The sequence below is a fragment of the Hyaena hyaena genome, unplaced genomic scaffold, assembly GCF_003009895.1.
Source record: "Hyaena hyaena isolate Hyena2069 unplaced genomic scaffold, ASM300989v1 scaffold_176, whole genome shotgun sequence".
Taxonomy (NCBI): domain Eukaryota; kingdom Metazoa; phylum Chordata; class Mammalia; order Carnivora; family Hyaenidae; genus Hyaena; species Hyaena hyaena.
The window spans coordinates 2,216,818-2,231,050 of NW_024080809.1; the positions used below are offsets into that span (position 1 = coordinate 2,216,818).

At 51.2% G+C, this 14,233-nt stretch overlaps 1 protein-coding gene across 2 annotated transcripts in view; it reads left to right on the forward strand.

The window, feature by feature from the left end:
- Window positions 1–7,009, forward strand: part of DLG5 (discs large MAGUK scaffold protein 5) — a 125,159-nt gene extending 118,150 nt beyond the window's left edge. For both annotated transcript variants that reach the window (XM_039240520.1, XM_039240521.1), the window contains exons 28-32: window positions 859–1,002; window positions 1,232–1,359; window positions 2,529–2,638; window positions 3,304–3,413; window positions 5,167–7,009. In XM_039240520.1, coding sequence (XP_039096451.1) covers window positions 859–1,002; window positions 1,232–1,359; window positions 2,529–2,638; window positions 3,304–3,413; window positions 5,167–5,270 — 596 coding nt within the window. In that variant the 3' untranslated portion in view covers window positions 5,271–7,009. The remainder of the gene's footprint in view (window positions 1–858; window positions 1,003–1,231; window positions 1,360–2,528; window positions 2,639–3,303; window positions 3,414–5,166) is intronic.
- Window positions 7,010–14,233: the final 7,224 nt, after the last annotated feature.

Sequence of the window (14,233 nt, forward strand, 5' to 3'; positions counted from 1 at the left end):
TCTGTTGATGGACACTTAGGCTCTTTCCATGTTTTAGCTATTGTGGAGAGTGCTGCTATGAACATTGGGGTACATGTGCTCCTATGCCTCAGCATTTCTGTATCCCTTGGGTAAATTCCTAGCAGTGCTATTGCTGGGTCCTAGGGGAGTTCTACTGTTAGTTTCCTGAGGAACCTCCACACTGTTTTCCAGAGGGGCTGCACCAGTTTACATTCCCACCAACAGTGTAGGAGGGTGAAATTCTCCACATCCTCGCCAGCATCTAGAGTTCTCTGATTTGCTCATTTTAGCCACTCTGACTGGCGTGAGGTGGTATCTCAGTGTGGTTTTGATTTGTATTTCCCTGATGAGGAGGGATGCTGAGCATCGTTGTAATGTTCTGATTATTAAAAGGGAAGACGTGTTCATCACTTCGTGGAGGAAGTCCTTTGCGCTGGGACTCCTCAGAGGCTTTAGTCAGAAGTGCATAGCTGTTCCCGGATGGTCATTGTGGCCACCAAACCGTCCCCTGCTGACTGGAACAGATCAGCTGTCACCAGGTTGAGAAATGCTGTATAGGAAGCCATGTAGATATATGTGGATAATCTTCAGTCCTTTAAAAAAAAAATATGTGTGGAGGTGTGGGTGAGGGAGGGGAGAGACTTCCCCTCGATTCTGCCTGTGGGCTTGGTGTGCCCAGGACAGGGGGACTCTTCAGTACGGAACAGGCAAACCGTGCTGAGCTGCTCCCTTCATCTGGCTCTGGGTTTGTGGACTGAAGCGGGCAGATGGACTGAGAAAGGTCAGGGCAGCAGGGGGCCCCTGGGCTCCCTCCCTCTGCTCCAGGCACGTGCCGGTGAAACTGCCTGTCTCCCTCAGATTCGGTGAGCCTTGCCTATCAGCGGGTCCAGAAAGTAGACTGCACCTCTCTGAGGCCTGTCCTCATTCTGGGGCCTTTACTGGATGTGGTGAAGGAGATGCTGGTGAACGAGGCGCCCAGCAAGTTCTGCAGATGCCCCCTTGGTAAGCGGCGCCCTCTGTGCCTACTGGGCTATGTTCACCTGTCAACTGGGGCTGGGTCCCATGGTGTTTCTGAGCCCTCCCGACTTGGGTCACATAGTGTGGCTTCCGGATCTCTCTCTGGAAGTAAGGATGGCAAGACGGCTCTTCTGCACAGTGTCCTTGCCCAGAATGTGCCGGGACAGCTCACCACGCCAGGGGGCATCCTCATTCCCATGTCTGTGCTTTGCAGAGGTGATGAAGGCCTCCCAGCAGGCCATCGAGCGGGGCGTCAAAGACTGCCTGTTCGTCGACTACAAGCGGAGGAGTGGCCATTTTGACGTGACCACAGTGGCTTCCATAAAGGAGATCACAGAAAAGGTACCTGTTGCCTCAGACCAAGGGTTAGGGTGTGAGCATTTGGGCTTGGATGCCCTGTGCCTTTGGATCTCTGCCATGTGTGTTTCTTGGGCCTTCAGTGAGCTTGTCTCTTGCCTGTGTCCCTTTAGTCCAAGTCGTCCTCCTCAAGGGTTGCCCCCACTGCTTTTGTGTCACCAACAGGATGCCAGTCCCTGCATACATGTCACCTCTGTCCCTCTGAGGGGGTCTGATGAGAGATTTGAACTCTAGGAAAGTCCCACGTGGGGAATTCTACAACAGGGCCTGCATCTGCTCTGCTCGTGGACAGACTTTTATGTGTGCCTTATTCTGGGGACAGGGCGCCCAGCCTCCATCAGGGGCCCTGCTCCTGAAAGGGTTAAGAGCCATGTCTGTGTGTCTTTAAGGCTCTTGAAGGTACTGGGGCCCTTTTGCCAGGCAGCATGAGGAGAAGTGGGGAATTCTGGAAGGTGTATTAGAAAAGCAGCTGTTGAGGGCGTGGGTACTCCTTGGTGTCCTCCTCACTGAATGAAGGGGTGCCGCAGGAAGTTAGAAAGCTGGTCAGCATTGGGCTCCTCACTGCAGCTTTTGGGCATCGGGGAGAGCCACATGCAGAGGGCCCGTGGTCTGTCTTTGGCTCACACTCCTCCTGGAGGCTTGGGACCCCAGGATGCGTTTTGGTTACAGCCACTCAAAGACATGCACTCCCCTTCTCCAGGGCAGGCCCTGCTGAATCTCCCCGTCTTCATTTGCTTAGTCTGGCAGAAGTGACGCTTCTGAGGCCTGGCTGGGATTGGGCTTTAAGAAGTTCCCTGTATCTGGCAGAGGAAGGAAAGAAAGTTCAGAGGCAGGCTGTCCAGACCCCATTCTGCCCTGGCTCCTAGCCTTGACCACTATCAGAGTTGACAGCTTGTGGGGAGAGATTTCCTGGGGTAAAGCTTACCATCGTTTTTCCTATGTGGTCTTCGGGGAAGACTGGTCATGCTACTCGGTTCATGTAAGACCTTCGTGTTGGTTTGTGAAGCGAGGGAGAGCAGTATGGGAGAAGTGGGACCCAGCAGCGGCAGAGAAAGGCGGGAGATGTCCTCAGAAGGTTGTCCGTGTTTCTGGGGCCCAGCTCCCCCAACCCCTGCCTGTCCCCAGGCACTTACTCTTCCCCCTTCCCCTCTCAGAACCGGCACTGTCTCCTGGACATCGCCCCCCACGCCATCGAGCGGCTGCACCACATGCACATCTATCCCATTGTCCTCTTCATCCACTACAAGAGCGCCAAACACATCAAGTAGGTGACCGGCTTAGCGGGGGCCTGGTGGGGGCCTTGCTGGGGATGGGGCTAGCGGGTGTTCGAGCCGGGCAAGGGAGGATGGGACCGGCAGTTTGTGTGGGACCGTCCCCGTCTCACGCCCAGTCAGGCGGGGCTAACCAAGCACAGCCCCCCTCCCACCACCCTTTGCTCTCTCTGGTTGCTGCCACACTTCCTGGAGCATGCACAGCTTTGTCTGCACGTCCCGCCCCTCTTTGCCTTTCTCCTGCCTCTCAGCTTGGTGCTCACAGGGACACGGCGACGAGGTGACCTGGGCTGGGCTGGGTCTGGGCCTGCTAGGAGCTGGCTTGGGCCGTGGATGAGCCTTAGTTTTCACTGAGCTTAAGTTTCCACACTGCTTGGGTTGACAGCTCATCAAGCCCCCCCTTCATTTTGCCTTTCTGTGCTTCCAAACTTCTGGTTCTGGTACCCGGGGGCCAGCTGCGGGGGTCTGCACTCTGTATGCCTGCAGTGGGGTGCCCACCTTCCCCCCACTGCCCAGAGCTCACCATGGGGCCTGCGGGCCATCTCCGTGCTTTACCAGAGGAGCACCTGGGGCCCCGGTGATGGAGGCCCTGTGGCTCTGGAGGGAGGGGGGCTTGGGGAGGCAGGGGGCTCAGCCTGCTTCTCTGGATGTCTGAAAGGGAGCAGAGAGACCCCATCTACCTGAAGGACAAGGTGACTCAGAGGCATTCCAAAGAGCAATTCGAGACGGCTCAGAAGATCGAGCAGGAGTACAGTAGATACTTCACAGGTAGGTGTGGTCTGGCCTTGTCCACCCACATCGTTACCCAAGTAGCAGCAAGTCCGTCTCAGTGCAAGTGCCAAGTGGTAGAGCTGCATGTTTCAGGTGGGGGCCATGGCCACCTGCCCTTCACACCCTCCTAGGCGCTCCGTTCTTGCCATATGGTTTGGTGAAGAAAAAGCTGCACTCTTACCAGCTTTGATCTTTGAAGCGCAGTAAACCAAAAGAGGCATTTCACTTTGTGGCTTTCAGCCTCTGATAAAATCAGTCGTTTGTAGCGACGTTAACGCTGGGTCACAGGGGCAAGGACAGTGATTTTATTTTTTTAATTTTTATTGTTTTTTTTTAATAGCTTATTGTCAACTTGGTTTCCATATAACACCCAGTGCTCATCCCCACAAGTGCCCTCCTCCATGCCCATCTCCCCCCTTGCTATCTCCCCCCTCCCCGTCGACCCTCAGTTTGTTCTCAGCATTCAAGAATCTCTCATGGTTTGCCTCCCTCCCTCTCAACTTTTTTTTCCCCTTCCCCTCCTGCATGGTCCTCTGTTAAGTTTCTCGTGCTCCACGTATGAGGACAGTGATTTTAATTCACGTGTAGGGACCATTGTGATCTAGTATTGTGCTTCTCATGCAAAACAGTTGGTCTCAAAAACCAAGCTCGGAGTTTCTACGTATGTGTATGGGAATTTCAGTCTCCAGTCCGTCACAGACCAGTATTTAGTCAAATGCGTTAGTAATTACTAGAGAAATGAAAATGTAAAACTCCAAAACTTAGAAGCTTTCATTCTCTTCTCGTAGTTTCAACAGACATAAAATCACTCTTCTTACATTTCCACAGCAGTTTCTAAACGCTCCCTGTCTGTTTCTGTCCATACCCTGTGGGAAGCGGCCGGGGCCTGTTTTGTCTCACGGCGCTGTTCCGTGGAGCACCCCCAGAGCTCTGGGCTAGTGTCTGCCGCACCTACGGTGTCGAAAGTCTGCAGGGCAGGGCTGGGCCATAGTTGGGGACGCATTGTCATCTTGCCTACGAGTCTTCACTGGCCTATGGGGATGCCCTGGCTCCCTAGACCTGTTCTTGTTTCTGGAGAATCCTGCTGTTGATGGAGCCATCACAACACAGCCCCAACCTCCTTCCCGTGCGCCAGACCCCACACTGCAAGACTAGGCAAACCCCACCAGGGCCTGCGGTGGGAGCATGCAGCGGATGTGAGCAGCCATATCCTGGCCATCCCTGTTACAAGGGCCCACGAAGCCTGGCAGAAAAAAAATTTTTTTAAGTTTATTTTGAGAGAGACAGTGTGAGTTGGGGAGGAGCAGAGAGGGAGGGAGGGAGAGAGAATCCCAAGCAGGCTCTGCACTGTCAGCGCGGAGCCCCACACAAGGCTCGAACCCACGAAACCGTGAGATCGTGACCTGAGCCGAAACCGAGAGAGTTGGACGCTTAACCAGCTGAGCCACCCAGGTGCCCCTAAACCTGGCAAAATTTGACATCAACTTTCATTTGAGTCTGCATTTTCAGCATCCTACTCAACAGCTGAGCAGAGGGACAGATTAAAAAAAACAAACAAAAACCAAAGTTATTTGCACTCATCTCTTTTCTTTCTCTTCCCCAATTTCTTGCTGAAGGAAGAGAGTGAGGAAGGAAAGCCAAGCAGCTCCAAACAGGCAAAAAACCAGAAAGAGTAAAAGATGTGTTTATTTGCCTCAAGCCTGGGGGTCTTACTCTGAACTGAATGGTGTGTTTGGGGGCTCTCTTGCAGGGGTCATCCAGGGAGGAGCCCTGTCGAGCATTTGCACTCAGATCTTGGCAGTGGTCAATCAAGAACAAAACAAAGTCCTGTGGATTCCGGCCTGCCCGCTGTAGAGGGACGCCATGCCGGAAGTCGCTGCAGCTTGTCTGCTGGTGTTACCGTCTGGCCCAGCTCCTCCTCAGTGACCGACAGTACGAGTCTATCTGTATATAAACACGGAGGGGAAGGACCGTGCATATGGGCTCCGGAAGCACGTCCTCTGTAGACCAAGGGCCACTGGTGAACAGGATCCAGGCCCCGGCCCGCGGACTGCCTTCCTCTCACACATGTGCTTTAAGACGAAGTAAAAAACACAAAAGACATTCGATAGAGGGGTTCGACACCACCCTTTCTTTAGCCAGCCGATCAGAGATGCTGCAAAGACAACCTTTCAGATCACACGTTTACAAGCCTTTTCTAAGTATTGGTTGCTTATGTTTACTTGAACGGCTCCATATTGTCGGTGCCCAGCCCTGTCCCTCTGTCAGCCACCCCCGTGTTGCTTTGGTGTTGGGTGTCGTTCCTGCTTTCTGCAAAATGACTCTGGAACCTCGCTGGGGAGCGCTTTTGCTCCGGGAGGTTCCTTTCGGTGGGACCAGAGCTTCAATACACTTCCTGCCCCACGATGGCACCTCTCCTGGAAGGGCCATGGTGACTGCGGAGGCTTAGCCGCTCTGGTGGCAGGACCAGTGCCTTCGTAGGGCCAAGTTGCCGGCAGCCGTGTTCTACCCTCATGTGCCAGGAAGGCCACTTGGGCGTCTTTTGCAAACTCGTTGCTAGGGCTTTCTGTCCTACCTTCCATGTTCTCTCATTTCTTTTCCATCTGTGATTGTTGCGTCCGCCTTCTCCCTGGGGTCATCACCGCACCGTACTTCTGGGCAGGGTGTTAATTAACCGAGGGCTGGCGCATGCCACTGGGTCCTCTTATGCTTCTGTAAATTATGACCGCTTTATCAGTGCAATTTTTGCAGGGTAACTCTTAAACGCCGTAGGCTGGGGCAGGTGCAGCAGCCGTCTCTGATGTGAAGACACTCGTGCTTCAGACTTTGAACCGAGAGCGCTTAGGGGAAGCGTGATGCTGAGTGTCCTCACTGTCAGACCTCTAGAGAGCGGCTGGGGACCTTCTTAGTCTCGGTGACAGCGCTCCAGCATAAACACTACCCCACGAGAACGTCTTTGGGGTTTTGTTTTGGTTGGGTTTTTGTTTTTGTTTCTGTTTCTTTTTTGTTTTGTTATTATTATTATTATTTTTTTTTTTTTTGCACTTCTGACGCTGGATGCCTCCGGCCGAGGATTTGATGTGGTCCCTCCTTAAACTGTGCGTCCTGTTAATAATAGGTACTGTACTGGGCTCCATGGAGGTGTCACTGGGGTAGGACCTATATTTTAATACCGTTCCTAACATTTCATTTTACTAGCAAGAGATCTTTGATTTCATTTTATCCTTTGTAATTCTAGACACTAGATTGTAGACTAGCCAAACTGACATTTAAAAAAAAAAAAAGGGATATATTTTCTTGCACAGTCGTTCAAAGAGAGACACGTGTCAGCCCTCAGTGCTGCTCTTCGCTTCACAGGTACGCGTCGTCTTCTAGCTCAGACAAGCGAGGCAGGCGGGCTGTCTGTGGCCCGCCCGGCGCCCCCTGGCCGCCTCTCTGAGTTGCAGCCAGAGCGGGACTGCGATGGTACAGTGTGCACAGGTACTGTTCTGACAGACTGGGATTTTCTGTACTAAAACCTTACTTTGTATCAAAAGTTAAACAGACTTTAGTACAATAAATAAAGGTCAATTTCTGTAACTTGTTGAAACGAAGGTACCTGTTTTATAATCGGTTTTCCGCTGCCTCCCCATCCCTCAGCTCTCCGCATGTAGCCAGAATTGGCTGATGCACGAGGTTTGCTCGCACATCCCGGTGATACTCAGGACCTGCTGCCGCGCCCTCAGCTGCTTGCATTCAGGGCTTCGAAGAGCAAATGGGATTTGAAGGACACTGGGACCCCCTGAGGTTCTTGGCAAGGGTCCCATCTGCGGGTTGGGGAGAGGCCCAGGTCAGGCCCCCCAGGCTGCAGAAGGCCGTGCCTGGTATGGGGGCTGCATTGTGATATGGCCCGGCATTGTGGTACCACGTAGGGCTCTCTGAAATTCCGGAGTGCAGGAAGCCCAGACTGGCCACATTAAATGCCCCAAGGTTGGGATCAGAACAGAGCCCTCACCTCTGCTCTTTTTGCCTGGAGGAGTTTGGGGGCAAATTGTTGTGGAAAAGCCTCATGGTGCTGCAGTGACCTGGCCAGTGGGGGCCGACGTGGTGTTAGTACCTCCTTGGCCCTTTCTTGCTGGGTGAAGTTCGATTGTGGACCTGTAGTCCTGGCCCCACCAGTGGCCACGAGAGTCACAAGGCTGTGTGGACTGTGGTGGCTGAGGTGTGGGGGTGGGGCTGGTGCACTGGCCCGGGGCCCAGGACGCATCCTCCTTTGTTCCCGTGCACTCAGCCACCGGGCAGGCAGGGCCAGTGGGGACTGAGAGTGGCAGCTGCTGCACAGACTGGATCACCCACCTGGCAAAGGGGGGCGGCGGCCACTTGTTTTTGGAATGGGTCTTTTAGACTTTTCTGTATTTTCCAAATCTCCTGTAGGAAATGTGATTTTATGTTCTGATTACAAGAAAGAAACTACCATGGCTTTTAACAATGGAGGCCGCTGAGTCGACGAGATCCTGGATGCTGCGAAGCGCCGCCGAGAGGATTTGTGCTCGTCTCTAAGCCATGCTGAGACTGGGGCAGGGGTGAAGGGTGCAGAGGCAGATGGGGCTCTGCCCCGAGGAAGTGTCTGTCTCATGCAGGCTCAGATCCTTCAGGAAAGGCCAGGCAGAGCTGACTTTCATCCAGCCATGAGGCCTTGGACACATCACACTCATGGCCTCTGCATCTGGGCCTTCAAAGCCAGCGCAGACCACTTCATCTCTAAGGCGCCTTCCCATGCCAACCTCTGGGGTAGGAGTGGGAAGTGGGGCTTCAGCAGAACCTCAGCTCCGGGGAGCCTTTTCAGAGGCCAGAGGAGCCCCTCGACATCTCGTGCCTAGGAGTGGAAACCAATGGGGTCTGGACTAGGAGCCAAGCTCTGGCCCAGAGTCTAGGGCTTCTTGGCTGGAACAAAGGGTCTGGTGCAAGGAAGCCGACCTGCTGACCGCCTTGGATGGACAGGGCAGAGGCCACCAGGGTCAAACACCAGGGGTGGAAACAAACACAAGGAAGTACGAGGCAGGCCTTGAAGCAAACCTATGCCCCCAGGGAGCGTGCAGCTGGCAGCAGAGGGCCGATCCTCTCAAAGGGCATGCGACAGCACTGCCCCCTGCTACTCGTGTTCGAACTTGCAGATTTCATTTGTCTGTACCCTCACTGGCTCGTACCTGCCCGAACATGGTCTCTGGCCTCTTGATGTCTCCCCCTGAAGTTCTCTTTGCTATTATGCATATATATGTGTATATATATGTATACACACACACATATATACACACATATATAATTTTATATTTTTTATTATATACTACATATTTTATATTATGTATATAAAATGCGCAGGGTCTATTCATCAGGAAGAGCTAACGATTATGTCTACACACCTAATTCGGGAGCACCCAAATACATAAAACAATCACAAACATAAACAATGTTATGGATAAGAATGTGCTAATTGCAGGGGACTTTAATACCCCACTTATAACAATGGATAGATCAACTAGACAGAAAGTCACTAAAGAAACAATGGACCTGAATGACACATTGGACCAGTTGGATCTTAGAACTCTACATCCCAAGGCCATGGAATTCACTAGTCGGGCCTGCGGCCGGCAGCAGCGCCTTCCGTACACCAGACCTTGCTGTCTGGCAGAAATGTGGTGGGTGGGCTTGGGCTGCCGCTGTTTGTGTGCTTGCTACAGCCGTTGTCTGGATTTTGCCAGCGAGTCAGAGCAAGACATTCTGTGGGACGGAATGCTCATTTCTCAAGGTGATCTGGAGGGCAGGAAGCTTGTCAGCTCACATCAGGGCAAGCCTACTAGCAGTGAGAATGTGTGCAGGACCCCTAGAGGCACTGCTCTTAGAGAAGCCATGTGAAGGGAGAGATTCTGGTGCTTAGCAACCCCTCCTGTTTCTGTCTTGAGTCCCTGCCCCAAACCAGACTCGTTGCCCTTGAAGTCTGGTGCCAGCTCTTGTGCCGATACCTCTCCCCTGCTTTCTTGAGAATTTCCTGGGGATTTTCATCATTTCTTTCTCGGGCTCTCCTCTCTGTTGATGGATCTCCTGTTTCTAGTGCCTCTTGTGAGGAGAAAGGGTCAATATTGAAATTCCAATACCAGATATTGGAATGTGGAGGGTGACTTGGTTTACCTTCTCCTGACACTCTTTTAGAAGAGTTCTGGATTGAAAAGAAAAAAAAAAAAAAAAAGAGTTCTGAATTAAGAAAAATGTAGCCAAGTCCGTATTCACCATTGTCTACAATGGGACGTTGTCTACATTGGTATGCATGGGACAGGAGGCCTGGGAGACAGCGCCCTGATGCCAAGAGCCCAAACAAGAAGGAACTGCATCGACAACTGCTGTGGGGCTTCAGTTATTTGTGTGTTGGCCATACTCAACCAAGTACTTCCATTTCTGATCCCGTCAGCATCATTTTGTCATTTTGCTCTTCTTTCACAGAGAGTCACTCAACTTTGTCAGTCCCTTCTAGTGAGTTCTCATCCTTGCTATCTTTTTTTTTTTAATGTTTTATTTATTTCTAGGTGAGAGAGAGAGAGAGAGAGAGAGAGACAGCATGAGCAGGGGAGGGTCAGAGAGAGAGGGAGTCACAGACTGAAACAGGCTCCAGGCTCCGAGCTGGCAGTCAGCACAGAGCCCGACGCAGGGCCTGAACCCATGAACCACGAGATCATGACCTAAGCGAAAGTCGGACACTTAACCGACTAAGCCACCCAGGAGCCCCTCATCCTTGCTATCTTGCTTTTAATTTCCAAGAACTCTATTTTCTGAATGCTCTTTTGTTTATTTTTTTAATATTTTTGGGAGAGTGCAAACAGGGGAGGAGCAGAGACAGGGGGACTGGGGAGCCAAAGCAGGCTCTGCACTGACAGGTTGACAGCAGCGGGCCCGCTGTGGGACTTGAACTCACGAACCGTGTGACCATGACCTGAGTTGAAGTCAGATGCTCGACTGACTGAACTACCCAGGTGCCCCTGAACGTTCTTCTTTATGTCATTCTGTATTTGTTTCATGCATATGATATTCTACCTGAAGATAGACTTATTCCTTTGTCTCTTCTCCTGAATCTCAGTTCTCCATTTCCCCCCGCTGTTTGTCTTGGCCTCAGTCGGCTAAGCATTATCATGGCCTGGCTGTGCACTCATTGGGCAGTGTCAGTGATGGTCCCCTTATGTCTGTCCTTGGGAGTTGGTCAGAGTCCCCAGAGGAGCCCTTTGGCCCCTGGCTGGAAGGGCCGGCCTGACAGCATGTGTGGAACCATATTGTCGGGGGAGGGCTGGCACTCTACATTCAGCATTCAATATGGCAGCACACAGCCATGTGCTCCTTGTGTTTTCAGTGTGGCACCAGTCGTCTGGTCTGTGCCTGCCACTCCCTTGTCCAGAAGGCCTCTCTTACATTCTTCAGGGAGAAAACTTTGCTGCCGAGTTGAGGGAAATGCAGGAACCCTGGAGTTTGGAATCTAAGGGCAGGTCTCTCTCTGGCCTCCCTGAATGCCTGATTTGAGCCTCCTCCATCCCAAGTTCTAGAAGTAACAATACCTCACTTCCTTGAATTCACGAATTCCATGTTCTCCCCTGTTGTTTTAGGTCTGCTACATAACCTGCCACTGGTCCATCTCCTTTTAATCTTCACTTTAAAAAAAATTTTTTTTTTTAATGTTTAACATTGTTTTTGACAGAGAGAGACCAAGAGTGGGGGAGGAACAGAGAGAGAGTGAGACACAGAATCTGAAGTAGGCACCAGGCTGGCCATACAGAGCCTGACATGGGGCTCAAACCCACAAACTGGGAGATCATGACCTGAGCCAGTCGGATGCTTAACCAACTGAGCCACCCAGGTGCAACTCTCATCTTCTGAAGTGACTTTGTGGTGCTGCTGTCCCTATGTTTCTGGATTTATGTTGTTTTTTTTTTTAAAAGGAATCCGTTTCCTCTACTTACTTTGTTTTAATAGAGGAACAAAATGAAGTTTATGTATCAGTCTGTTTTGTTATCCCAGAAGGCAGGCATACACTTTTTCATGTTCCTTTACTCTTCTTTTGATCTCACTGGGGGATTGGAAGGACCTCAGATATATCCTCATGCCATTAACCAGCAGTGGCTCTTCCAGCCGGGGGTATGTCGGCCAGGCCTCGACAGGAGAGGCAGGGCCAGCAGGGACCAGACCGTGGGCGTGTGACGTGGACCTGTGACAAGAAGTGGGCTTATGGGAACGTGGGTGCTGGCCAGGGAGCATGAAGTCCACAAGGCTGGGGGTCCCGCACACAGGTCATGGGCAGGAGGGAAGAGTGGGCAAGTTAAACTCCTCAGGGGAGCAGACGCTGTTGGCCACACATGCAGTCTCTTCCCTTTTTAACCGGGAGGGCTCACCTTTCCAGGCCTTTCTAGGCTTCTGCTTCTAAGGTCTTTCAACTGATTGCATCAAGCTCACCCAGATTATCCAGGGATACTCCCTTGCTCTTAATGTCAACTGATTAGGGGCTTTAATCCCAAGTGGAAACTCCCTTCATGGCAACGCCTAGCTGAGTGAGTAATGGGGGGGACTGTGGTCTAGCCGAGTCCAAAAAAAACCATCGCAAGGACGTTTACCAATCATTTACTTAGCCAGTTCCCCACAGATGGGCATTCGGATTAAGTTTGTTGTTTGTTTATAGACTCACTTAACCTAATCTTCATAGAAGCTTCTACTGTCAAGTTTGTACTTCACAGATATGGACATCGGATATCGAGGACTTAGGCAGTTAGAGATTGCCCGAACCATTTTCTAATATCTGGTTACCTTTGGGATAAAAACCAACTTGTGCTTATTTTGGAGTTGTTCTCTTTAGTTTCACACAGATGCTACCTGCTCTGAGGTCATTAACCATCTAAGCCGCGTCACGCCTGCTTGAGTCCATGAAAGATGGACAAAGGTTCTGAGAACCTAGTACCTGTGAGGGTAAAGGAGGGACAGGCAGGGCCCCTGGACCCCACCCGCAGACTGGGGCATTGTGCTGCTGGTGGCATGGCATGGCCAGTGTCTTAAAATACATGATGATAAAACTGGGATCAGAAGTGCAGCGACAGTACATGCTAGTGCTGGTGTTAGTTCTCCATGGAAATAATAAACATACCTAAAATTCCAAGATATTTTGCTGAAACGGTGGTCTCTGTTTTGACAAAGAACTTATTTTTTAAGATTACCTGCTACTACTTAGCATGAAGGTAATTTATGTTTACCTTTTGCATTTTGCAAGTTTATGGGTCCTTGAAGTACCATAGTTGCTTTTACATTTTTGTGTTTGGAATATATTTTGATAACATTTTATAATTTCTTCTTTTTTTTTTAAATGTTTTATTTATTTCTAGGAGAGAGAGAGAGAGAGAGAGACAGCGTGAGCAGGGGAGAGTCAGAGAGAGAGGGAGTCACAGACTGATGAAACAGGCTCCAGGCTCCGAGCTGGCAGTCAGCACAGAGCCCGACGCGGGGCTCGAACCCACAAACCGTGAGATCATGACCTAAGCGAAAGTTGGACGCTTAACCGACTAAGCCACCCAGGCGCCCCACATTTTATAATTTCTAAACAATCCCCTTTGTTCCTGGAAATCAGTGTCTTTTTAAAAATTTCATATTAATGGCATTCTCCATAATCTGTAATGTTACAGGGTCTAAACTAAGCAGGTACCTGTCTAGGAGGCTGCTGCTCGAGGTCATCTTCTTTTGTGGGGAATACAATTGTTTATTTAAAACCAAAAATCTCAGAGTTGAATCTGAAAGGTGTGTGTCCATGCACACATCATTGAAGATCAGAAGGCAGGTTCCTTATTTCAGCTCAAAGCCCAAATAAATTGGCCCTTAACAATGCAGGGAAGGAGCCACTCAAAATGTCTACAGATGCAAAAGAATATGGAGAGAAGCCTATCAGCGGAGCTTCCCTGGGTCTTCCGCAGACTGCTGGATTGTTTCCCTGGCAGTGCGAGGAGGGGGGGCCCAGGTACGGGAGGCCAGCAGCTCTTCATCCTGGCTGGAGTCCATTCTTCAGTCCTAAAACAGCAGACTGCATTTCCTGTGCCGTGTAACACATGGATTACATGACACTCTTGACGATGGTGGTGTTTCCTGAGGTAAACGGCTACTGCTTCCCATCCAGGTACTCGGCCAGCAGAAGTTGCTGCAGCAGCCGCTCCACACTGGGAGCTCAGGGCGACAGGCTACTGTGATCAAAGTTGTGTCGATATGCACTTGTGTCCCTGGAACACGCTTTGGCATTGTTGGATGTGCGGAAGAGGTTAATGCTGATCACCCTCGAAGAAGTTGAAGGCTTCTGTGGTGTCTGTGTGTGAGCAGGAATGGAGTCGTTGATCTGATCACATGCAGTTCTCGGCGCCAAACACTGATAGAGTCAGTGGGCGGCCTTGAGTTGGGTCCTCGTGATGGCTGTCATCATGAGTTCATTCAAGTCCTCGGGGAAGGAGTTAGCTGAGCAAGTCAAGATCTGTCTGCTCATGCCCAAATGACAGCAGCCAGCACCGTCCGGGGGAGCCATGACCAGCGTCGGCCTGCGGTCGGCCAGGTGGAAGCAGACACTGAGCCGTTCCTGCTGCGGGAGAAGAGGTTAAGAAGAATGATAAAGAGGCTCCGTCAGACACCCCGGAGGGTTCAACTCTCACCCAAAAGGCTTTCTGATGTCCCAAGGCAGCCAGTTGGTGATAAAGCACACACCGTCATGTGCGGGGTTCAAAGCCCTACAATGGACACCAGGAACTACAGTCACAACACTCGGGCTTGTTACTATGTTAGCT